The 26,959-nt window shown below is 37.8% G+C and overlaps 1 protein-coding gene across 1 annotated transcript; it reads left to right on the top strand.

Annotated features, from left to right (window-relative positions):
- The first annotated feature begins 1,589 nt into the window (after positions 1-1,589).
- LOC145666768 (salivary endonuclease-like) lies at positions 1,590-26,802 on the top strand. The gene is made up of 2 exons (XM_081734322.1): positions 1,590-2,015; positions 22,359-26,802. Exons 1-2 carry the CDS (start codon positions 1,907-1,909, stop codon positions 23,516-23,518), a joined length of 1,269 nt encoding a protein of 422 aa, XP_081590448.1. The 5' UTR covers positions 1,590-1,906; the 3' UTR covers positions 23,519-26,802.
- Positions 26,803-26,959: the final 157 nt, after the last annotated feature.

Genomic DNA, 26,959 nt, shown 5'->3' with positions numbered 1-26,959 from the left:
TGCTGGCACTCTCACAGCGCAGGCCTACATTGATATTTTAAGCACCTTCTAGCTTCCCACTGTTGAAGAGCAATTCGGGGATGGTGATTCCATCTTTCAACACGATCGAGCAACTGTTCATACTGCACGGCCTGTAGCGGAGTGGTTACACGACCATAACATCCCTGTAATGGACTGGCCTGAACAGAGTCCTGACTTGAATCCTATAGAACACCTTTGGGATGTTTTGGAACGCCGACTTCGTGCCAGGCCTCACCGACCTACATTGATACCTCTCCTCAGTTCAGCACTCTGTGAAGAATGGGCTGCCATTCCCGAGGAAACTTTCCAGCATCTGATTGAAAGTACGCCTGCGAGAGTAGAAGCTGTCATCAAGGCTAAGGGTGGGCCAACACCATATTGAATTCCAGCAGTACCGATGGAGGGCGCCACGAACTTGTAAGTCATTTTCAGCCAGGTGCCCGGATACTTTTGATCACATAGTATATATATAACTCAAAGATTTCATTTTTATATTTGTCTTCTTTTTCTTCTCTCTCTTTTCTTATATAGTAGATATGTAATTTTTAGCTTCGGGCGTAAGTATACAGGAACTTATAGTTTCACTCCAGGTGTATGTATGTGTATGTATGTATGTGTGTACTGTATGTGATACTTTATTTTTCAGTAACTACTGGCCGGATCTACATCAAATTTGATGAGCAAGTAGCCCATCGCCTAAGGATTAAAGACGGCTATGTTTGGTGCCCGAGCTTGGTTAGGAACAGGCTCGGTTCGGTACTTTATTTCTCGGTGTGTGTGGTACATTATTTCTCGGTAATTACTTGCTCAGTCTGAGTATGCAAGTCGCCCGGCAGCAAATATTATGCACTTCAGCTTTGCACGCCGGAAAATTCTATGAGTTCGGTTTACCGACAGTATTCTGCTTGTTTTATTTCCCCATATCGATCCGGACAGTTGGCAATCCGAAAGGTTGGAGTACGAATAATAGTTGAAGTTCTATTTTATATTTATAGATGTTCAGTAGCTTGCAACTAACTACCTTTATTAAAATTCTATAAAAAGATAAAAAGAGTATAAATTTCTTCAATGAGATATGCCTAAATTCTCACGGTACGAACAAGCATCTTATTTAACGTAACCAACTTCAAAGGAAGGAAAAACGTTAGGTACCGTGTAAGTGTTTTAAGACAATAACTAATAGACATAAATCTCTTTGTGTGGACACTAAGATAAAGCAATCACATTGTTCTACACAGGTGTTAATCAAATCTCTGGTACTTAGATATAAACAGGTAAACACGTGACCTTCTTTTCACACCGGTTATTGCGTAACACACGTCGCTCATAAATAGCGCAAATTACACTTTTTTTTCTCGTCACGAGATGAAATAATAATACTAAAAATAAAAGACCCTTTATTTGATTTGAAATGCTATATTTAGTTGATATTATTCGTTTGGTAAATGTTAGCAATTCAGAAGCAATACACAAGGAAAATCGTACCCTTTTTATCTTTTAAAAATAAATTGTTTTATGTCAAAGACTATGTTCCGCTAGTTTTGAAAATTGATTTTGTGAATATGTATATAGGAGTTATTTCGTGAAATGTAGAACACAAGGTCAAGTAAGCTGAGCTCTCAAGCGTAAAGCTCTGAAGCTGAACACGAGGCTAAAGAGGAAATATTCCGCAGGCGGACAGAGTGCCGCAATGTACCAAAAGGAAGACATAGTGAGACTTCATTTCATGGCTTAAGGCCAAGAAAAAAAGTTTCATCTTGATGGCAAATTAAGTGAAGCGTGGTGGTGTGCAAATTAACTTGTTAAAAAAAAACAATGACTGTAAAAAAGTGAATTGTAAATTTGAACATTTACAAAGTATCAGCGAACAAACATAGCATGCACAATGATCGTGTGTGGAACTTCCCTATTGAAGTGCATTCACCTTCGATATGTGGCGATGTTATTGATAATCAGTGTGTGTATTGATGCTAAACCAAGGAGGAGTAGATCACGTAAGTTCTGATAATTTATTCTTCTTGGTATATACTTTTTTTTTTAAATCGAACCACCAAAGATAACAACTGTCTCCACTAAATTAGGGCAATCGTACCTGGCAATCATAGTATTCCATACAAAAATAAAGAATTAAAACAGAGGCGGATCTAGTCCGGGGCCGGGGGGCCTAGACCCCCAGTTTTTTGAATGAAAATAATTGAAACTATTATTTGTATATTTTTGAAAATATACAAGAAGTGTTACATTTATTCTTTATTGGAAAATATTTGAAACATTAGATATAGTTTCAATTGGGGGTTTTCTAATATGCAATGTGTAAAACAATATTTGTGGCCCACAGTGTCAATGTTCAACCTAGCCATAATATCCATCAGAAGAGAGTTAAGTTGAAAACTTCTGCAGGACCCATGAAAATTGTCAACTGATGATATACTTACCATAGACTGGACTCGGGCTGCAACCCCCTCCCCTTGCCGTTTTTACCATCTAGATCCGCTACTGAATTAAAATCAATTCTGTTTATGTGTAGTAAAAATTAATATGGTAAACACTAGAATTTGATGCCTTGCCGTGATGAAATCAGAAAGTATTGTTATATGCATAACTAGTAACAAAACTGAATTATAGTGCATTTCACACGGAACGAAAAGCAGTGTTGGGTAAGTTACTTGTAAAAATGTAACGCGTTACAAGTTACTTTACTTTCTCTTAAAACGTAACGCGTTACTTGCCCCAAAAAAGTAACTGTTACTTTACTTCGAAAGTAACGCGTTACTAACGCGTTACTTTTAGGTCCGAAACTTTAAATATGTGGGAAAAAATATTACTTCAATTTTCCGTACTACTATTACTACCACTATTATTATTATTATTATTATTATTATTATTATTATTATTATTATTATTATTATTATTATTATTATTATTATTATTATTATTGCACGTTCTGAATCGCTTTATGTAAATGCAAGGACAAATTTTTACTTGATATATGATCATTTTCATATAATGTAACATTGATAAAATGCCATACTGCGTTACTCGTAGGGATGGGCACCATCGAGTTCGAGCGAGTTTTCTTTGAAACTCGATTCGACTAGAAACAGACATCTTTGAGCTCGACTCGAGAACTCGTTTCGAAAAATTTCCTCCAACTCGACTCGAATTGGGGTCGAGTTTCGAGTCGAGTCGAGTCAAATCCGGTGTGTAGTTTCGAGCACATTCTTCAAGTATATTACATAGACAATATACACTACTATTACTACTACTTTTATTATTATTATTATTATTATTATTATTATTATTATTATTATTATTATTATTATTATTATTATTATTATTATTATTATTAATAATAATAATAATTATAACAACACTGTATATAAACATGAAAGATAGACGGTTTGTATTTGAATACTAAAAAACTAGTTCATTGCCAACCTCGGTAGTCGTGTAGTCTAGGAGTCGTGTAGTCGTGTAGTCTGGCCAAATATCTTCAACACTGCTCGACCCGGGTTTAGAATTGTCAACGACTCGAGCAGCTCGGCTCACAGCTCATTCACTATCGACCCAAACCGAGAAATGAACTGAGCCAACAGCTCCGCAACCGACTCGGCTAAAACCCTCTGCTCAGTTGAGCTGAACCGAGCAGATGGCTCATCCCTACCAAGCCAGCTCGAGCCAAACGAGACGGCTCGAACCATCTCAGTTGAGCCGAGCCCAACTGAGCTTGTTATAAAAAATCTCTTGTGGTATAAAAAATCTATCGAGACGAGATGCGAGCAGTGTCCTCTCTCGTGAGCAACTATTCCATATTACTGTTTAGCTTACATTTCTCATGGCTTTCGCTTTCCAGTGTAATCAGGCCATAATTTCAGAATGAGTTAAAACGAACGAGCCATTTATCAAACTCAACGCAAAAATATGAATCGGCTCGGAACTCGACTCGAGAATATTACCTTGGACTTGACTCGAAACTCGACTTGAATTCGAGTCGAGTCGAGTTTTAGCTTGACTCTTGCTCATCCCTATGCGTTAGAAAGCATGGTTGCTTATTATTATTCTGCTAAACTAATTATATAATAATAACAATGTTATGTAAAATTAAAAATACAGAATATAGAGAAACATTACACTACAACTAATAAAATGAGAACACATGAACTGGGGGTGAATCAAAACTTGCCAGTAACTCTTAAAATCGACACATGCTTTTTAAACGTAGTTTCAAACTCTATAATCAACGGGACTCTAGGATAAGCAAACTGATCTGAAAGAACTCCAATATTACATACCATCAGCAAACTATTTTCTAGTAATAAAGTAGGCCTGTTCATCAGAACACAGTTTATTCATATTAACCCCTTACTGTATATCGTTAATTATGGCACCCTAGTTATTGATAAATCTGTCCACCATAATCCTCAGCTTTTAAGAAAAAAATATTCTTTCAAATGTTCGAACGGTAAAATACTTTCGTTCTCCATCTTTATAAAAAAGAACCAATAAAAGTAAAATAGACTACCGGTATCCTTGCACTCCTAGTTCATACACTGAATGTATTGATTTGGAGCTGTCAAAATCCACGACCAAATCTTCCAGGTGCTTGCAATCAGTACACGAGATTACCCTAAGGCTGTCCTCATCTTCCAAAAACAGTAAGTTGCACTACGAACTTATCTGTTTCTGTGTGTCGGTGACTGTCGGTCAGTGACATACGTAGTTCATGCTCGATTGTTTCATTCTGAGAAATTCACTTACAGGAAAGAAACATTTGTTTCCGAAAAAAAAATATACATATATTATAGTTACTCATCCGAAATGTAACGCGAAAAAAGTAACGCAAACTAGGTACGTTACTTAAAAATTTGTAACGCGTTACCGTTACAGTTACTTTGCAAAAAATGTAACGCGTTACTAGGAAACGTTACTTAAAAAGTAACGCGTTACTTGCGTTACGTTACTTCCCAAGACTGACGAAAAGACATGAGTAGACTCAAGATCATGTCAACCGGGACCAGGGCTGGATTAACTGGAGGCCTGGTGCTACAAAAATATGTGGCCAATGCTGACTTCACCTAATATATTTCTGTGAAAGAACAGTAAGAAATTTAAGGGAATATGTTTCACATTTTTGGTCATATTTTATTTTATAGTGATGATTGTATTCTCATGATTCTTTTTAGATAGCCAGCTGAGGTTTCTTTCAGAGTGGAGGCCCGGGGCTATAGCCCCCTAAGACCCCCCTTAATCCGGCCCTGGCCGGGACCAACGTCACGCCTGAAACGTGAAGTCATCCGAATGTAAGGTCCTAGCTATTCAAATCTGTTAACAACATCGCAGCTAAGGTTGACAGATCAGCACAAACCCTCCAGTAACATTTGAATAGTGTGAGAACGTATGTACGCATCGCCAAAAAGAAGTATCTCCAGACAAAATCACAAATAAGACGGAGACACAATTAGGCATGTCATTAACATACTTCGATCAATTTGACAGATTGGGATCACTGAAGGATTTATACTCCAGATAATCGCACGTTCAGGTACGGTGTTGGTCCCAGTCAGGCACGTAGCCAAGGGGGGGGTCCGAGGGGTCCGGACCCCCCCTTCGAGACCAGAAATGAAAAAAATTAAGGAAGGATAAAACAAAATGAAATGACAAAAAGAAGGATCTGCGTTAAAAATTAAAAAGAAAACTACAGGAAGCTTTTGCTTACTCTTTCTTATGAGGAATTGTATTACTTGCAATATGGTGGCGAGGTAAGCGGGTATTCTGGAAGAGTCAGGGAATTTGGAATTTCAAGAAAAGTTATGGAATTCTTAGAAATCCTGCTACTAGTCAGGGAGATTTCAAGCTTTCGAAAGCATAAGTGCCGTTGTGTAACAGCGTGGACATTTTAAATCATAACTTTTCGTCATCGCATCCTTGCAGTATCAAACATGTTATTTCAAGGACAATTTTCTGTTGCTCCTTTAACCTGTCATTTGGAACCGACAGTAATTGACGGAATAATAAAAACCAAAAATTATGTTGAAAGAAAGTTCTGTTAGCATTTGATTCAACAGAGAAAGGAACGCATATATTGTAAAACTAGTTGAATATACACATGCTTCGCACAGGGGCTGTATTTGGAAGTCAACGCCTGTGGGAGTATCACCATTGATCTCAGCGACCGCGAAAACTATGGATTTGATACTAATACCGGTCATTTTGGGCTATTTTTTTACATGGCTCGGTATCCACCCCCCGCTGACTCCCCTGACTGAGGTTTTCCAGGGTTTCCCTCAGTCCTACCAGGCAAATGCCGGGATGGCACCTACTAAACAGCCCTGTCCGATACCTTCCCAAATCCTTTCCATTGTTAATGTTGTTGGATATTCAATGTAAAATGGCCTCTGAGCTGTGTCTGATGATTGTTAAACAAATAAATATCGGTCATTTTCTACTACTTTTACATGTCCCGGTAAACGCCCTCCTTGAGACTCCCCTGGTTCGAATTTCTGCAAAAACGTTTAACTCTGGTCTGGAGCCTGGACCAAGGTATTCGTGACTAAAATTTGGTAACTCTCTGTCGATTTGACTGGTTCCCAAGCCGGTTCCCGTAAACGCCCCCTGAGACCCCACTTTTTCGAAATTTAGAAAAAAAAACTCTTGGTCTTGATCTGGGGCCTGGGCCAAGGTACCTCTGACCAAAATTTGGTAACTATCGGTCCACTCGTCTGGTCCCCAGGCCGCACAAAGACAGACAGACAGACAAACACACAAACTAACTCTTTATTTTATTTATATTAGAAGATAGTTTACAAGACAGTATTCAGTATGTACTTTTTATAATAATTGAGGTCATAACGAAAGGAAAATTGTTATATTTGAATAAACAGAAGGACGTAAATATTGCAAAATCTTTTTCAATGTTTTTTTTTTTTTATTATTTTGCTCGAAATTTCTTCATAGTTTATTAAAATACTTGCCAACATATCCTCATTTTATTGTCCTAACAAACCAATATATGTTGATAGTAAAGTAGTTTAGATTGATCGAGCTCCTGGGCCCTCACATTTCATGTCACCCCCCCCCCCCCCCCGTTACGAAATCCTGGCTAAACGAACCAATATATGTTTCAGTAAAATAGTTTAGAGTGATCGAGCACCTTTTGTGATGACCACAGTATTTCATGTCACGGACCCCCCCCTTCACGAAATCCTGGCTACGTGCCTGTCCCAGTTGATTCAATCTTGGGTCTACCCATAGTACTTGTGTTCCGTTTGAACTGCATTATAGTCCTGTTTTGTTCCTAACTATGCATGTAACATAGCAACTTCGTCTTTCACCACTGATTTTCACTAAAAATAAAGCATGTGATTGATAGTATTAAATTGTAATAGCTTAAGCTTACAGGCCCAGTTGCTACCTGATCTGGTAATACGAAAAGGATGCTGAGATGATATCTAAAATGGAGACCACAAGTTTCGTTATTAATCGTATCTCCCTCTTAAAAATGCATCTGAGCCCTAGTATTGGGGTTTGACTGGTGTTACTGAGGAAAATGTTAATATGGATGGATAGCTCTGACTATCCAATATAGACTATGTAATATTTATGCAACCCAGCCTTTCAATTTTGTCGTACTACCAACACTGATTTATGTGCATTGAAATTTTTAGTATTTTCACAAAATGTTTTGCATTCAACTCAGGAATTTCAGTGCCTATTGTTGTGTGGTGTAATAAAAGCTTTAAAATCATCACGCTCATGTAAGTACTTTCAGATGAATGTATACATTAAAAGAAAAGAAAGAAAAGAAGGAAAGGGAAAGAAAGAAATACTTACATATGATTTCATATGTTTGAAGAAACTTGACAAAACTAAAAATCGGAATTTCTTCCACGAGTACTCCCCAATTACTTCGGAGTTGTGGTGGACCCCTTTTTAAGATAAAGTACAGACTCAATACCTTTAAAATTTGATATCTGCATAGTCAGGCCCGTATTTTTCATTAGCTCGACTAGGCCCGTGCCTAGAACACAAACTTTTTTAAGGTGCAAAATTTAATAATTAAAGAAGTACTGGTATATCACCAGAAAAAAGTACCCACCCTTGAATACATTTCTAATTGCGCTTTTTTATGTTAATTTGAGAATGTTGAATTCAAGGAACCATGTTCTAGTATAACTGTCCGTAAAGTCACGGGAAAACATAGACCTAACTCAAAACTGGAATATTTATATTTATTTTTATCCCACATTTGAGATCACTTTTCTAGGCACCCCATTGACGGAACTGTTTAGAATTGTTTTATTGGATTCGACATCTTGAAAGTAGTATCAGAACTGCAATTACAAATGTATCCAATCAAGGGCACTTATACCATTAGCATAACCGGTACTTCAAAGATTTCAACTCTGAGGTCATTTCCCTCGTGACCTCATGGACGGACATAATTTTTCGTACCATACTTGTAGCATCTCTATTAAGCAGTATTTAATTGTAATTAATTAATGTTTCAATCACTAATTAAGTTTCATTTAGTTATGTTTTCTTTTTGGATTCGAGACGAAGGGGTGCACAACAAAGGAAGAGGAGATGATGAAATTCTTGGGGCCGCTGACAAAAAAAGTGATTAGCATCATCGAACACCTAAATGCGATCCTGTGAGGTGTAGTAGTAGTTGTAAGATAATAATATTAACAACAATTAAATTACGAATCTTTATTTATGTTATAAGCACAAAACACAATTCATATACAGGGATCCGTAGGAATGACTTTATCTTCTATAAGTTATGAGATGCAAATAATATGGACTCTTAGGACTCCTATGGACTCCTAGGGGTACGCGGACTACCAATTGAGAGATTTCTACACAAAAGGGAAGATAGATTTCTCAGCATTTAACGAAAAAGAAAGTCCCAAAACAAGATACACCAATAGACAATTTCACTAACTTGTATAAAGGTAACCAAAAAAGTTCTGTCACTTTCTCACCCACCACCTTCCAACATCGATATGTCACCTAACACGTATCTGGAAGAACAATAATTGATCCCATCAGCATCGACGATTTTCTGCTAACGTTCTGGAAGGTCATGGATTCCATCACGGTAGAACTTGGTGGACCATGAAACGAAGAAGGTATCAAGTGCATTTTGCACTTCAACACTGAGGGAAAATATTGTAGGTGGCGTACTTAAAAAGATAGGTTATATGCGTAATTCCTGTAGTTTTTGGACTTAACGTACCACAGACGTGTAACTGAAAACGCATGTCTTATAATACTTTCTGCATAAATATTCCATCTATACGTACTTTCCGTATGAGGCGGTCAGAATCTCACATACAAATGGACGTATATAACATATAGCTGACGAAGGTAACGTAAGTATATGCATGTGATATACGGAAAACTGTTAGATGTCAGACATCCTGCAACGGCATGATGTAACATCTAAGGGCAGTGCCTATGTAGCATACGGAAAACGTATGTTCCGTACTAATTTCTATAGTGAGCAAGAGGACACCGTATATTTGTACAATATACCGCTGTCCGTTGAACGGATTTTTCTCTGTGTACTAGGGATTTGAACTGGCGTCCTCTAAGGTGATTGTTCAAGGAATGGAACAGGTCATAATCGAACGGTGAAATGTCCGGGGAGTATGGCGAATCCAATAGTCTTTCCCATCCAAGGAATAGTGTCCGGTCATTCTAGCTACGTGGAGTTTAGTGTTGTCCTGTAACAAGAGGAACCCTTTGAGATTCAGAAGTGCCGGATCCAGAGTTTTGAGTTTTTCTTGAACACGGCTCAACTACTGACAGTACACAGTTGCATTGATATCTGACCAGCTGGTAGCAGTTTCCAATGCACGATGCTGCGAGCAGTCCACCAACACACAGGAGAGCCTTCTTTTGGTAAAGTGTTGGTTTCGGCTGTTTTGAACCGGTTCATTGGATGCTAAGCAATGATGACGGCGCCATGGAGCTTCGCACAGGACCCACTTCTCATCACATGTCAACACCCTGTCTATAAATGGCTCGTTCTTCAGACGAGACAGCAAAGAAACACAGGTGTCTACTCGCTCTGCCTTCTGGCTCGAAGTCAAACCATGTGGGACCCATCGACCCAACTTGTAGTGCTTCCCAAGTTGATTGATGTGCTGCCGAATGGTTTCTTCACTCACACTGAATTGTAGTCCCAATTCCTTACATGTCTGACCACTGTTCGCCTCAACTGCTGCCTGAAGATCTTCATTTTGTACATGTGTTGGTCTTCTGGCACGTGGTGCGTCTTCGAGTGTTTCGTCACCGTCCTTAAACTTGTTACACCACTGCTGCACTATCCGCGTAGTCATGACACCCTCACCAAAGGCCTGGCATATCTTCCACCCCGCTACAGGGGCGTTTGACCCGAGTTTGAACTCGTACAGGATACCTGCCCTTATGACGCTCTGTGGAGGTCCCATGTTCACTCTATCCTTACGGTGTAACTGAACTGCCACAACCAGGTACTATGTTGGATATACCCACATCAACAACTGACCTTCGCCTTATGTTCATTCGCATTCAACTCACGGTGTGAGGCCAATCGAACACAGACCTCCACAAAAAGCGACCTTTATATAAAACTGTATATGTGAGCGAAAATCCTTATGCGTTATTTTTCAAAAATGTTAACAGAAAACTATTAAAAAAAACTAAAAACTGATGCTGTTCGTTAATCACGCCACCTATTAAGACGAAAGTGATACTAAAGCACCATACTGTATCATTAAGCTTTTCATTGCTACACTAGCAAAAAATGAAATCTGTTAGTTTAATGTCCACGAATATGGCTTTTAGGCTAAGGGAGACTGATGATTAAGGCAAGTGAATGATGACGGAAGAATTGATAGAATGATGATGTAGGAGAAAACAGGAGTACCCCGAGAAAACTCGTGGACATGATGGTGTCCACCATAAACTTACTTGGCTTGAGATCGAGCCAGGGACCCCACACACCAGAGGTAATAGCTCTAGCACTGACTTAGCCACTCCATCTTTCCTTTCTTCCATTTATACCTCACTTCTCTTTGATCACTTCACTTTTTCGCCAGCATATTCATCAGGATTCTGAAGCTGAGATTAATGATTGTATCTCCCAGTGGACATCGTGCGGCGGACTTGATCTACCTGATCTTGATAAGAGAAGTTTACAATCTTCATGGGTCGCTTCTCTTATAAACTCCGGATTTTCTTCTCTTCAGTCCTCCACCAACCCTGAGGATAGGGTCTAAGGCATGTCTTCTTGCTACTTCATCCACTGAAGCAGGTGCCTGGGTACAGGCTATCTGATCTCATCCCTAGGGCTGCATCTTCCGACGAAAGTTTACGAATCGCTTGTGCATTACGTTTCGAAGCAGATGTCTGCGAACAGCACCAGTGCCCTGCTTGCGAAAGTCAAGTGAATAGAAAAGGTATACATGGCCTATCATGTTTTCACAGTGCTGACAGATACTCTCGCTACTCTGATGTTAATGACCTCATCATGAGAGCCCTCATCTCCTCTGGAACGCCTTCCGGGAGAAAGCCAATGGGGTGTAGTCGATCTGATCAGGCAAGAGAGCTGATGAATATCTTTGGTGCCATGGCTCTAGCTCCCTCTAATTTTCCTTCTACAAAAGCTGGGATGGTTGTAACTCGCAGAGAATCTGAAAAGAGGCGAAAATATAATAACCTCTTGGACAAATACCACTTCGTCACCATCGCCATCGAAACTTGTGGCTCCTAGGGTCATGAAGGACTACACTTTATTAAAGAAGTTGGACACCGAATAACTTTCAACACAGGCGACACTCGAGCTTCAGCCTTTCTTATACAAAGACAGTATGGTTGTGCAAAGAGGGAACGTAGCAGCGATACTAGGAACGCTTCCCCCGGGAAAAGCATTGGACGAAATCTTCCTTCTGTGATCACCCTCCTCTCACCAAACTCACGCAATTGCTGCTAGATAGTATATAAAATACATTGGTGCTACATTGTTCTTTGAAATTAGGATTATGGTATTTTACAGACATTAACGATGAGAATACCAAATCATCATTTTATAATCCCTTGATATGCATCAGTAGCAGTTTAAATTTTATTCCTGTGATAAAATAGTAAATTAGTGTTTGAAAAAAAGTAAATTGTAAATGAGTAAGAAGCAACTGTAATGTGAACGAATTTATAAATTTCTGAGAAAATGTAAAATATTATAACGGACTATATATTTTCTGGTTGCAATAGAGAAGTAAAGTTGGAAATGGAAACTATTTTGCGGTACTGAATTCGGTACTGGTACGGTATTTCTGCGGGACCCAGTCCTGTTCATTGACTCCCCACAGATAAGGCATGTAGTCTCCTTGGATTTGTTTTCTTCATCTTCATGTTTGTTTTTCTCATTTTTTACCTTTTCAATGTCATTTCGAAACTGAATCTTTCTTTTGGGAAATATCTTTGCTGTATTTTTTTTTCTTTTCGTGCTTGACCCTAGCCACCTGTTTTAAGTTGGTCACAAGGAAGCAGGTGAGGTCAGATTTACATCGACGTTGAACCACCCGAGTGTGACGTATTATTATGGGGGCCAAGGTGGACAAAACGAGCCCTGCGGGGCTTCTAACCCCTTCGCTCGCTGACGCTCGTTCAGCTATGTTTCCTGACGTAAATAAATCACCTTTTTTTTTTTATCAGTGAACTTCTGTGTGCAAAGTCTTTTCCCCTCCTGGTGCCTCTGGCACCTCCCCCTCTCTATCTCCCAACTACCTCCAAGAACCCCTCGCTTGGCGAGTGCCACACTTTTTACTTTCCTGTTGCTTTATAACGCCATTAAATATAAGGGATGCGTCCGGTACTTGGGACGCGTATGCTGTCCGGCATTAGGACCACATCCAACCTAAGAAAAATAATGCATCTCGTAAAAGCTAGCAAACTATTCATTTAAATAACATTGCCATTCTGCTGTCTACATATACAGAATCTTTAGTAACAACAAGAAACTTGTTTAACTTCTCAATTAACCACACACAAGAATCCAAAATTAATTTTGTAACACACTAGTAGGGCAACAAACAGGGATTAACTACGTACTGATTTGAGCGAGTCTGAACGCGAAGTGCCCTCTTATTACGGATGACTACCAAATCCTGCCACTTAGCGTCTCCCCTACCATAAATCTCGAAAGGATTAAAGGGATTAAAACGAATTCAAACTAAAACATCTCTTAGAAACATCTGAAGTGTATTTTTTGTATTATATAGCACATAATGTCACAATGTGCTGTCGAGGGCAGCCCCCCTCCCCTGATTGCAAGCCTGTTTCTTTTTCTGGCAAGTAGATGCACATTTCCGATGACACAGTTCCTTGACAAATAAATTCGACTTATGAAAATCCATCCCCTCTTGGTAACTCCATCAGGAAGTCGCGTTCGGAAAGAGTGATTTCCGCCGTCGACGGTGGTGGGCCGCCGGAGGTAGCCGGCACCCGTCCGCGGCGGCACGAAGATCTACATGTTCAAAGTTGGCGACCTTTTGCCGAGGCGGCAAGCGGTCGAAAATCGTAAAATAAAATGCCCTTTGCCGACTGTTGCCGACCATCAGAGTCGGTAAAACAGTCGGAAAGGCCTCTTTCCGACTCTCTGCGGACTCCTTATGCCGGCCTCTTTTCGACGGCGGCGCCGGCGCATTTACTGCGCCTTTACGGCTGTTTGCCGACTGCTCGGCAAGACAACTTTCCGACGGCGGCGCCGGCGCATTTAAAGCTCATTTCCGGCTGTTTGCCGACTACTCGGCAAGGCAACTATTCGTCGAAAATCACGCTTAAAGACGCCGGCAATCCGACCGCGGCATCTGGTTGACATAGACAAATTGTCCGACTGTAGGCGGCTGAATCCTGATGGGGAAGATTTTGACTATCTCTTTACGAAGTCAGTTTTTGTTCTATTGACTGAATTTATATTTTAAAACAATCTATATGTAGAAACAAGTGTCTTAATTCATTCTTAAATGAAGTAAGTTATTTTATATAATTCACATATCACTGCAGAATAAATAATAATATTAATAACAACAGTTTTAGTATTAAGCTATTACCGTTAGAACTACGCTCATAACAGCATTGTGGCAACTACTGCAATGTTGCAGTTCTATGTGGTTGTGGCGAATTTCAGAACTGAAGCAAGTGAATGAAAAAGCACAAGTCCTAGACTAAAGAAGACCTAAAATTTAGGATGAATACCCATATTTTTAGGTAGAGATGCAAAAAAGCCGGCTTTTTTGAATCGATGTTTTTTTTTCACATAAAAAGCCGGCTTTTTTGGGGAAAAAACGAGAATTTTGGAAATTTTGGCTTTTTTCATTTTCATGATTTTTCTATCTAAATAGCTTTCTTATAGTATATTCTATAGTTAGATAAGAATTCCATGACCTAAATGCGATATATCGCTCGGAAATTCACCATCAAGATTGATGGAGCACATGTTTTACAAATTAAAGCTAACATGAAGAATGTAGTATTTGAGGGAAGTTTTAGAGGATATTTAACTTCATTTTAACTTTTGAGTTATAGACATCTTTTTTCTTCTCTAGATCATTTTAGTTTGTCATCCGTGTTTCATTTCTAAGAGCTTTTAGTACTCTAGCTTCTAGCGCAAAAGTTAAACTTGCCCGTTTTTCTATTTATCCGTCAAAGCGTACGTTTTTCAATATATCCGTCAAGCCGTACTTCCACATTTCTGTTATACTGTAGCTGTGAAGTGATTTAGCAATAATTTTCCGGACACAATACCAATTTATACAAAAAATCAGTAGCAGATTTAGAAAAGTACTTTAGGAGGGTTTTTTCTGATTGTTTCGTTTCCTAAAAAGTCCTAATTTTATTTGGGAGGTGCTTGAAGTTTATGAGTACAGGCATAACTAATATTTCGTTTCGTTTATATGTTTAGCAATAATCTTCCGGATACAACCTTAAAAATCATTTTATACTGAAAATCAGTGGCGGATTTAGAAAAGTATTTTGGGAAGGGTTTTTCTTACTGATGTTTAGTTTTTCTAAACATTCGTAATTTTTATTTGACGGGAGCTTAAAGTTTATGAGTAAAGGCATAACTAATAGATATTTCGTTTGTTGCAGACATTCCGTAATTTTGGGGAACGGGTTTCAGTCCGAAAGACCGCCTCCCTAACCTTCGCAAAACCGTCACTGCTGGTAATTAGTAATAATAACGATTTAAAAACAACAAGAAAGGAAGTCGGCTAACTCACAGTACACGCACTATATCTACTTCACAAGATGGAATGAAGAAAAGCTTTGTCAGAATGGTCGAATGCTGGGTTGAATCCTGGATTTCTCGATAGAAGCGCAAAAGCTAATCCCTCAGTCATGTTTGTTGTGCAACTTAAATATATTCCGTAGTCCTTTTTTTTTTTTGTAAGGGGGGGGGGTCCGTAATGATATGTTGAATCCCTCTTGTTAAAAATTCAGAAAACTTAAGGATTGGGTAAACCGTGATGGTGGTTATATAAAACTTAACTGTAGAATTTCAAGAATATACAGAACCAAAAGCTCTAGAAAATCATATAAATCTAAGTATTTCTCTTGTTTTATTTTAATTTAATTTTTTTCAAAAAGAGGGTATGGAATATTTTGAAGTAAAAATACTACATACTATTTTGCTAGTTATTTGTGTATTTTTTTTAAAGAAGTGTTTACTTTTAGGGTTGGCTGGTTTACACCAACTTTTTTTTAATAACTGGTTTAAACCAAAAAAATAAAAAGAATGAAAAATGCGAATCGTGTGAACTTCATGGTGATGTTTCCAGATATCAAACCACCTGCAATAGTTTTATTTCCCTTTCACCTTTTAATCAAGGTGTCCCATGTTCAATTCTCGGTCGAACCACAACCCTTCTTTCATGCGTAAACCAAGTAGCGGTTCGGATGTCAGTTTAAGCGAAAGTCTTCTTCTTGATAACCTCGGTATTTCGTAAGGATGTTAAGTCTAAACATACGAAACGAAACCAAATTGTATATTTCTGCCTGTTGTTTTATAAAGAAGCCAAGATTGCTTAAATATATTGATAGAAATTGGCGAAATTTTCGATTGCCTACGTAGCTTCCAACATTAGCTTGGATTGGACTTTCAATGATATCTACGTACTAAATTTGTAATTTAATACCTCAGTTTTAGCGTACTGATTATGATACGTTGACCTTTAGATTTTCCCGTTATTGTCTTACATTTCAAGTAATGACGGGATTTTCCCGATGGCTAGGGCGGGAGATTCTCAATTTAAGAAATTGACTGACCGGACTTCTTTAAGCTTATGAGAGTTCTTCCGGCATAACCCCGCTGTTGCATAATAACACCAAGGCGGAACAAACTTATTTCTGTGAATATGTAATATAAATACACAAAGCAAAAAATCTAAATCAAAAAAGCCTGGTTTAAACATCCCCCAAAAAACGGGTTTTTGGTATTTTCAAAAACAACCATGGTTCTTGCCAACTCTGCTTACTTTTATATATAGGAGGTTAAAAAATTCTTATTATATACATTGGTTAATCCTGTGAAATTATAATGTAAATATGTTGAAGAAAAAATGTTTGAAATATCTTTTCGAAATTCATAGTTTATTTTCGAGGTTTTATATTATTATCAGCATCAACCACTAATTAAATGACTTTTTGTGTTATAGAGAAGCGAAACGAAGTCTGCTTTATCAATTTAAAGCAGAATTTTGAAAAAAGCCCAAAATTTCCCAAGCAAAAAAGCGAAGCAGAAAAAACCGAGTTTTTTTTTTCCAAAAAAGCCGGTTTTGTTCCGAGCCCTTGCATCTCTATTTTTAGGACTTACGAACGTTACCCATTAGAAGTCTGCGTGGATACCAATATCCGCAACAATGTAATTTTTTATGGATTAATTTTTAGTTTCTTTGTCGATGACGGATAAAATTGTGGATACTTGTGACACGATGTGATTTTTCATTCCCATTGTCCTAAACAATATTAATTACTGACATCACGTGTTAAGTGAGTTAACCTTTTGAAGCAAACTATCGCCAGAGCAAAATAGTGTTTCGCTGGAGTTCTTTTGTTCTCAAAAACCTTCGATAAACATAAAGTGGCTATGTAATTTTATAAGAGCTAGCTGGACGCTCCTCCCCCAGACCCCTGAGTTTGCTCGGCCTACGGCTTCACATCTCTAATGTATTATCCTTTGCATCAACAGTGAATTTCATGCATTTGGTCTTAATAATTCCTAAATTTGACCAGCTGGGGACCTTGTCTCTAGACCCCCGGGTTTACTTGGTCTACGGTCTCGCACCTCTTAAACCCACAATTATACCAAACTTCAAGTTTCTTTTCGTATTTCAACCATCTAAAAGATAATATTTTATATCCCAAGAAAATGCCCATTTAAATAACATGCAGATTTCTTTATTCCCCCTATAGACCCCTTAAAAACTAAAAATATTCACTTTTGGCAATTTTTCTGTGGGTTAGTTCCGGAAGGCTACAATCATACCAAATTTCATAGTTTTAATCATGCCGGAAGTGCCTAACATTTTGGGGTATAGAAGATATCCCATTATAAGTAACAGTAAAAATTTTTCAGTTCCCTCTAAAACCATTCTAAAGTTGGAACTTTTTATTTTTGGTGATTTACTTAGGTAACGCTAACGAAAACGTACAAGCATACCGAATTTCAAGTTTTTATTCCAAGTACCTAAAATATGAGATTAAAGGTAAATAAATAAATAAAAATAAACACCCGTTTAAATAACATGGAGAATTTCTTCATCGCCCCTTTAGACCCCCTAAAAATTAAAAATATTCACTTTTGGCAATTTACCTGTCAGTTAGTCCCCAAAAGCTACAATTGTGTCAAATGTAATAATTGTAGCTCCACAGGAAGTGCCCAATAATTTTGGGGTGTAAAAGGTATCCCATATAAATAACATGGGAAGATTTTCTAGTCACCGATAAAACCCACTAAAGTTGAAAATTCTAATTTTTGGTGATTTACGAAGGTAACGCTCCCGAAAACGTACAAGCATACCGAATTTCAAGTGTTTATTCCAATTCCAAGTACCTAAAATATGAGATTATAAGTTTTAAAAAAAAGTTTAAATAACATGATGGGGAATTTCTTCATCCCTCCTATAGATCCCTTAAAAATTAAAAATATTGACTTTTTGCTATTTTCCTGTGGGTAGTCCCGAAAAGCTACAATCATGTCAAATTTCAACTTTCCACGTCAAGCAGAAGTACCCTTTTATGTCAGTTCGTGTAGTTATATATATATAGGTATTTTATTTAGGGTGGTTTATAATTGTTTCTAAAGGAAATTTTTCCCCTCAATTTCATTTTTGCATCGTAGAAAAATGTCTTACAAGTAATGAGATTAGAGTTTTTTTTTTTTTTTTTTTTTTTTTTTAGGCGATTTGCTCTTAAATATTACTGTATTAATAACTTGACAATTTCCTTGTTATAAGTCACAATACTTTTAGATATTTAGAAATTAGATTTCTGGGCTTTCGGTATCTACGGCCATGTTAGCCCATCATGTATGAGGGATAACGTCACTCGGTGATCACACTATTCGCGGAAAGGGAAGGAAGTGGACTGGGACCTATATGTTAGGCACCATCCCGGCATTTGCCTGTGAGTGATGAAAACCGCACTCAAGATGGCTGGCCTGAAATAGCTTTTACACTTTTTTGACCGCGTGTTCCCACTAGGAATTGAACCCGGGACCATTCGCACCAAGTCTTGCTTTTGAGGGAACCTTAAGAATGAATGCGTTTTCCATTAATTTCATAATTTGTTTCTGCATGAATTTTATTCCACTGTTTAGCGTGCTTGACTTACAATAGGAAGAGGTCGTATTTAAAATTTAGCTTGAATTTCATGAATAACGTATCACTAAAACCAGAAAAATATAAAGGAGATATTTACAACTGTTATATTAGAAATTATTTTTGAAATAATATTGTTGTAGAACAAGCAAGTTGTCTTACTATAAGAAGGGTGGCGAAGCACATACCTGGTTTAGAACAGGTACACTCATGTCCAAAATGATTGTCGCATATCTATAACTGTCTTCTTGTAAGAATATAATTTGATAATAATTTTACAGGGTACAGGGTACTAATACTATTGTATAATTGGGAAATGTACATTTGTGATAAATTTCATAGGAAAAAAATTATAAATACGAAAATTAGAATTAATAAAACAAAATGTTACTAAATGAATGAGGAAGTTTTATTTTTGTTTTATTGTTCTTATTTACTGCTCTTTTGACATGAAATTTGCCACATACATGTCTTTGCCGATTATACACATACTAACATTATAAAAAATACCGGGTGAATTCGTTATCAAATTATATTCCTACAACAACATATTTATAGACATACGACAATAATTTTGGACATGAGTATACCTCATGTTCTCACATCCCTCGTCCCCACCATTTTCACTTAGGACATTTCCCTATTTCTTCTTATTTTTATATGGCAAACATGAAAGTAGATACCTAGTTTTAAAACAGTTGCAGTAGGTGAACAGCAATTCATAATTAGTATCATGTATTTCTTTCCAGTCTATGTCATTTCTGTTGTTTTAATATAACAACTTGGGAGAATAATTTTGGAAAGGCCAAAAAATAGGTGGGACAATAATATAATAAGCGATATCTTATTCGGGAAATGGGCAATAACTAATTAGATTGGTACAGGATAGACCTAGGTGTGGGCTTTTATTTCTGTGCCAATTAACCCTCCAGTTCCTTAAGCCATAGAATTAGTATGTGGATTATACAGAGGGTTGGTCCACATTTATGGAAACGATTTTGTGTCCCCTACGCTACGCCGTAAAGCCGTATTTCCACCAGCGGTATGTGTTCGATGTGACGACCCTGACTATAAACTACAGCCCGACACCGAAGTTTCCATTGGAGTAGGCATCTGTTCAGAGAAATCTGATCAAGTTTGGACCACTCCTTCTTGCAAACTTTCCACAAGCCAGTCAATGTGCGTGGGCGACGTAAGGAAATCGCTCGCTTCAAACACCCGAAAGCACAACAGTCCATTGGTGCAGAGTCGGGAGACTTGACAGGGATGTCTGAATATGGGATAGCATGGATTACAGTTCCACGCGCTTTGCGGGTCATGTATGCCACAGTTGTTCGAGCCGTGTGGCTGCCTGCTTTGTCTTGATGAATGAAGACCTTCAACACCTCAGCACCATACAATGACGGAATATGCTGCCGTTATAATGGCTCCAGAACGTGTTGTTGATAGTATGCTGCGTTAATTTTCACATTTCGTGCAACTCTATGCAGAGGAAGCTTCCCTTTATGGCAAAAACCTGCAACCACCATGAAGCCACGGGGTAAAACTTTCGCGGCACGTGCGGACTCAGTTCTATGGTCCTTGGTATCCTTTGGATGGTAGTAAATAGCTCGATCCACTTGGAACTTGACAAATAGATCCAGGCCTCGTCTAACGTGACCACATATTTCCATTTGTCACCCGCTAAATACCGTTCATAGAGCCGTTTGCAATGGAGCCTGCGTTCAAGGATGTGTTTATCTGTGAGTGTGTGAAAACGTGGCTTATGCTTCACTTGCAGGCGTAAATCCTGGCTGATTATTCTCTGCACAGTTGATTTGGATCTTTTAACACTCCTGGCAATCTCTTTGTGGCGGCGGATTCTCCTGGGTCAACAACTTCTATACCTGTCGAACCACATCCATTGTACGTTTGGGACGGGGATGTTGTTTTCGTGCCACTGTGCGCACACCTGTTTCCTCTGGCTGTGCATTTTTGTTGCGTTTGAGTACATTGGCAATACCCTTCTTGAAAATGGTGAAACTCTTGGACGAACACTCTTTCACAATTTCACTGTAGCTGTATCCGATGTTGGAAAGAGCGGTGATGTGCCCCTCCCAGAATGGAGTCACTTTTGGAGGCGTTTTACACTCGGAGCACTTCACTTCCTGCTCCGAATTCTCCACTCAACTGGTGTCTGATTGCTCTGCTGTGCTTACCGTCTGTGCGATTCTAGCGCCTCTGGCGGACATTCTACTTCGTTTCCATAAATGTGGACCGACCTTCTTTAGTATTCTACAAGTGCTTTGTAAAACTGTATAAAAATGAATAGAATTCAAGCAAACATCACTTTCTTTTCCATTTTGTCCCTGGCTAATAAGTAAAGACTGTACAAAAGACAGTATACACACCTTACTCTCGAATATATATATACACACACACACAGTAATTTGTTTCGCTCGAGACCAAGATAGTGCTGTGCATAAGCACCGGTAAATGATGTAGCGGTTGGTCCACACTAGCTGAGGTTCACAATGTGAACTAACAGTTTCGATAACTTCTATCAACATCGTCAGTTCTGGCTTTTAAACTACGGAAGACTTAGTTTCGCGTATGAGTATACAGATATCAAGATTAAATTATTAAAACTTGAATCTGCTCTCAACAAGTACTCAGGAGGTAAACGAGCATTGGACTGCCGTTTGCAACTGTCAATTAAATTTCATCTCGATTCTGAGGTTACAAGATGAACTAAAAGTGAATAGCGTTTCCTAATCGTTTTCCTTAACGTAACAGCGTTTTAAAACAATATATCTCCTCGAAACTGTATTATAAAAATATAATAATAATAATAATAATAATAATAATAATAATAATAATAATAATAATAATAATAATAATAACGCAATTGATTTTTTTTAAAACTGAATGGAAATCAAAATTCCAATTTTCTTCTAGCTGTTAGCCGAGGGAGCCACAAAGTGGCTATATGATGAACGTTCAATTCCCAGCCTGTGATCGAAGCATGCAATGTAGAGATAAGATACGTTTCTCAATCATTTACGTATTACAGCTGATCTTCCAAGAGCAATTACAATGCTTTTTTTATTATTCAAATATTATTTCAATACAAGCTGCCGTTGAATGAAAACAACAAGAAGAATGTTAGTGTTTTTTAATTCATTAGCTTTTTATAACTGGAATGCATAAAGCGTCTTTCTTAAGAAAGACACTATGCATTTCAGTTATAGTGTAATCTTTCGCCGACCCTAACCGGGTTGCTTCCTCGGCCAACTCCTACAGCCTTGCCAGTAATGTAGCGCGCTCTTGGCTTCGAGCGGAGTGAATAATTATATATATAATGTAATTTTAATTGGATAATGATTTCTTGACAGCTTCACAACATTAGTCTGTAACGTGTCAGAAACACTACACATTAAGTCAAAAATTTAAAATTTCTAATACTTCTTGTTTTTACTCGTATATTTTCAGAAAACCATTGTGTGACTGTACTTGGAACGGATTCTGGAAGAAATTTTCCTATTATTGTGGATAAAGTTGGAGAACACATTTTCCCAAATAACACCGCCGGTGACAATCGTGTTTTGTTTATCCACGAGAACCACAATGTAACAATCAGCTGTCCAGGGGACAACAATGAGATATTTGGCTTTAGTGAACAACATTCTCTTGACGTCATGTGTGATAAAGGACAGTTAAAAGCACACAATAGTGATAACAATGAACTTCCTTTGTTTCTTAATTGCTCACTTCCTATTATTGAAACACTTATACGTACAAGCAAGCGATGTGGGCCTGGAAGGAACTTAACTGGAGCTCAGATTGGTTGGGAAGTAGGACATACATTTTATAGTCAAATAGAAGTGTGTCATGATGAGAGTATAGGTCAAACAATGTTAACAAAGCATACATTATATGGTTCCTTTATAGACGCTAAAGATAAAGACAACAGTCGACCCAGCTTTAAAAAAGGTGACTTTTTCGGGAAATTGGCAGTATATTCTCTATATGGCCAATCTCACCAATTAAAAACATTTATTCGCCTATTCGGATCTCGAGATTTGGCCGAACATTATCTTAATGTGTCGAAAAGTCATTATTTCGCTCGAGGTCATCTAGCACCAGATGGGGACTTTATTTATTTAACGTGGCAAGACGCTACGTACTATTACATTAACGCAGCACCACAGTGGCAAAGTTTTAATAATGGCAACTGGAAATATTTAGAAGATGCTATTCGAAGATATGCTTCCAGAATGAATACAAGAGTAACTGTTTATACGGGGACACATGGCATTCTTACACTGCCAGATATCAACAATAATGACGTTGAAGTTTATTTACATGCGAAAGGAAACCAAAGTAAGATTCCGGCTCCGAAGTTTTATTGGAAAGTCATTCATAACCACAAGAAGAACTCAGCTATTGCGTTTATTGGTATTAACAACCCTCACTTAACATCAGTGACAGATGACTATATTTTGTGCCCAGACATTTGTGATAGACTAAGCTGGATAACCTGGGACAGAATTGATATTTCTAAAGGTTACATGTATTGTTGTAGTGTTCGATCTTTAAGACAGCAAATACCACATGTTCCGAATCTTCGAGTTAAACAGATGAATGACTAAAAATGTAATTAAAGTAATTTAATAATTAAATTTTATGCATTTTACAGGCTTTCGTACAGAATATGTGAAAAATCATCATCAATGCAAGTTAAGATGTGTATACATTATGTTAAAAAAAAAGTCGCTAATGATTTTGTGAATACATTCATCCCTCATTTTAACTGATAAAAAGTATCAAATGGTGCTGATTGTCCGTAAGTTGCGACACTATGTCTGTAATGGCTAATATCCATAACTACAGTACTAAGAAGAAGAATACAATGGTGTACTTTTAATCAAGCAAACTATCCAATCTGACAATGTAAAATGACTGGTACTCTATAAACACATACTATAAATGGTTTGTCCCAGAAGTAATGCGTCAGAGTTTTTTTTTTTTTTTTTTCATTGTTTCTTGATCAGATTGGTATATTTACTTAAAAATCCTCGAAGTATGACTTTCCTGCGTCAGTGCACGTTTGCTAGCGAGATTTCCGTGCATTGTATGCCCACTCGAAGTCCTCAACGGGGGTGTCCTTTAAAAGCCTCATCTAACTCGTTTTGATATTGTCAATGGTGTCCAAATGACGTCCTTTCATGGGTTTCTTTTAAACCTTTGAAAACACAAAGCCTGGTGGGGCCGAGTCAGGTTTGTAGGGCGGTTGCGAAACCGTTGTAACTCCGACCTGCTTCAGGTATTCGCACATGATAAAGGCGGTGTGGTGTGTCTGCGAGCTCCAGGGATTTCTCCATCGCGACTTCGAAGGCACTTCCAAATAGGGGTTCACTCTATTGTGCGCCGTGACTCTCCGGAAGCACGGAGAAAACTACCACGCTGTGCACTGTGTTCCCAAAGTCCCCACCACATAGACAATCTGGCGGGAACGCTCTGCGACGGATAGTCGCGTCAGAATATAATTTGACAAGTCCTGTGATGCAGCAAATTCAACCTTTTTAGTTTAAAACCAGCACCTTTCAAATTGAATCAAATGTTCTTGATATCCGTTAAAAGGGGTTCGTAAACGGAAGGAGTGTGTACTATTTTGTGCTTGTTGTTGTCTGTACATCTCCCTTTCCTACACATTCGCCAGATGCTACAAAGTGTCGATAACTGATATCACAAGCAGGTTGTTGACATTTCTGACAAGTTTAAGACAGTATCATATCTCGAATATTATACTCAATTCCCTTCTAAAAAATGCAACTGCAAATAACCTAAATTTTCAAAGTCTGTAAATATATTAACTAAGAGGACCACACAAATTTATTTTTAAACGAGGCTTTTGAAACGTAATGTTTCGCGCTTTGGCAGTTATTAGCTCTGAAAGAAGGCATTTTTCGACCCACGGTTATCAGAACTTTTTCTGTCACTTGATATAAGGGATCGCCTACAGGAGTTTGGTCATCGAATTTCTAAATATACTGTATACACACAAGATAACTTCTGTTCCAGCAGCGAAAGAAGCTTACGTAAAGCCTTATTGTCAGTAACAGCCTATTCTGTGATTTTCTGAGATAGCAGTTTTTTTTTTTTTTTAACGAAGTCTGATTTCTTTTGGAGAGCAGTATTCTGCTGCGTTAACTGTAAATTAGAGAATATGTATATAATTAAGCATTACGTTTTACTCGGTTATATGTCAAAGAAGTAACAATGTAAAAACAGCGGCACAGCCGATCAAAATTAACAACAACTACAGCAGTGGCCAATAGCAATGTTGCAAAATACAGCATCGGTGGTCTTAACAGGATGTCGTTGCTTTAGTAGTGCTCTCACATAGCGATACAGTTCTATTGTGAAGGAGTAAAGTCAAATCTCTACAGGCATAACATATGAGGATACCCGAATGACAGTATCCTTTATTTCTTAAAGCCTTATTGCCATCTAAAGACTCATGTTAACCAAGTCAATTAATGTTTATCTTGACTTATTTTAATTATTATTGATGTAATTTTAAGATTGTATATTTTTGAACTTGGAAGATAAACATTGTATATATTATATATATATTTTTATTTTTTTTATGATGGTCGTTTGTATAAGTTTTAAAGTTTTCTGGCAGACCAACAGGGTCAACACAATCGGTTTTACTGCAATTTGATGTAAAATAATAATATAAATAAAAGTTAAACAAAGTGCAACTTGCTTTGGTAAGGATAATTCACCTTAATTATCTGTAAGTGATCATTGAATTAGGTACTATCTTGTGTCTGATTATCAAATATAGTAAGGGGTAAAATTGAAGGAAAAGGCAAGGGGATGCCGTCTCCCCACTTCCAAAAAATATGTATGGCATCCCCCCAGTTCGTAAAATAATTACAATGGACAAAGATGGGCAGGGAGGTGGCGTGACGTTATGCCGCTACCAACCGCCCCCCTACCTTTTCAGATCCACTTTTAACCCTGAATATAGTGACTGGTTACTTCATCCGTAGTGCATTAATGAGTATATATAAGTGAAATTGATGGATTCACTAGTTTGCACTGTGTATTTAAATAAAGTTAGTGGGTTTACTTGTTTCCATTGTGTACAAAACAGAAGTTGCCAATGCATTTTACTTTTAAAGATTATCAACGCAACAGAAATCAGTATTTGTATTTAAAATAAATAAATAAATAAGGGCATCATTGTCGCAGAATTTTGATAACTACAGTCATTACATGTGATCCACATAATTCGTTGTGACATACCACCTTTCAATATTCAGTGGAACTCAGCAAATGGGCTCTTTGTTATTTTCGTCAAAAAATGTGTCGTAGTAACTACTTCCGTACCAGTCAAGATGAAGGATGTGCGCAACAGCAACTGAAATTATAGGACATAACAAGATACTATTTAAGTTATTAGATCTTACCAATAACTAACGAGAATTTGGATTATGTGTTCCCTGCGAACTCTCACTAAGGATTGTTTGATTTAATTCGTCAAAATATTCAAGACTGTCAGCCTAAACTTAAGGCCAAAAGGAAATTTCCGTTTACTTATTTACAAATTAGTTATCAAATGTACGGAAAAGAATGAAAATAGCAATATTTTTATATGTGAAAGACCTAGATTTATTATATAGTTAAGAAAGTTTGTAAAAATGTAAATTAATTTGTGAGAAATAATTTGCATGTTAAGTGGTAGACAGTATGTAATGCTTAACAAATGTACCCTGTATAGTGTTGATAAAACACGTAAATAAACTATAATTGTAAAAACTGAAATGTATCATTATTAGTAATTAATAGGGGTGAGTACATCCTTTTCAAGTATTTGGAATTCATATTTATCTTCAGACTTTCCCAAGTTCGCAAAATCAACGTACTCCAGGGGCCGATCCAGAGGGGGGGGGGAGATCGCCCTTCCCCCCAGAACAGGAGACTTGCTTATTTTATATATAAATAAAACCCATCCCAAAGCTTGGAGCCCTTAAAAGTAGCAGTATGTCAACTCACCGCCCCCCCCCCCCCAAAAGTCG

This window comes from Thermobia domestica, chromosome 12 (genome assembly GCF_964235325.1).
Source record: "Thermobia domestica chromosome 12, izTheDome1.hap1.1, whole genome shotgun sequence".
Classification (NCBI taxonomy): domain Eukaryota; kingdom Metazoa; phylum Arthropoda; class Insecta; order Zygentoma; family Lepismatidae; genus Thermobia; species Thermobia domestica.
This window is presented reverse-complemented; position numbering and strand designations above follow the sequence as displayed.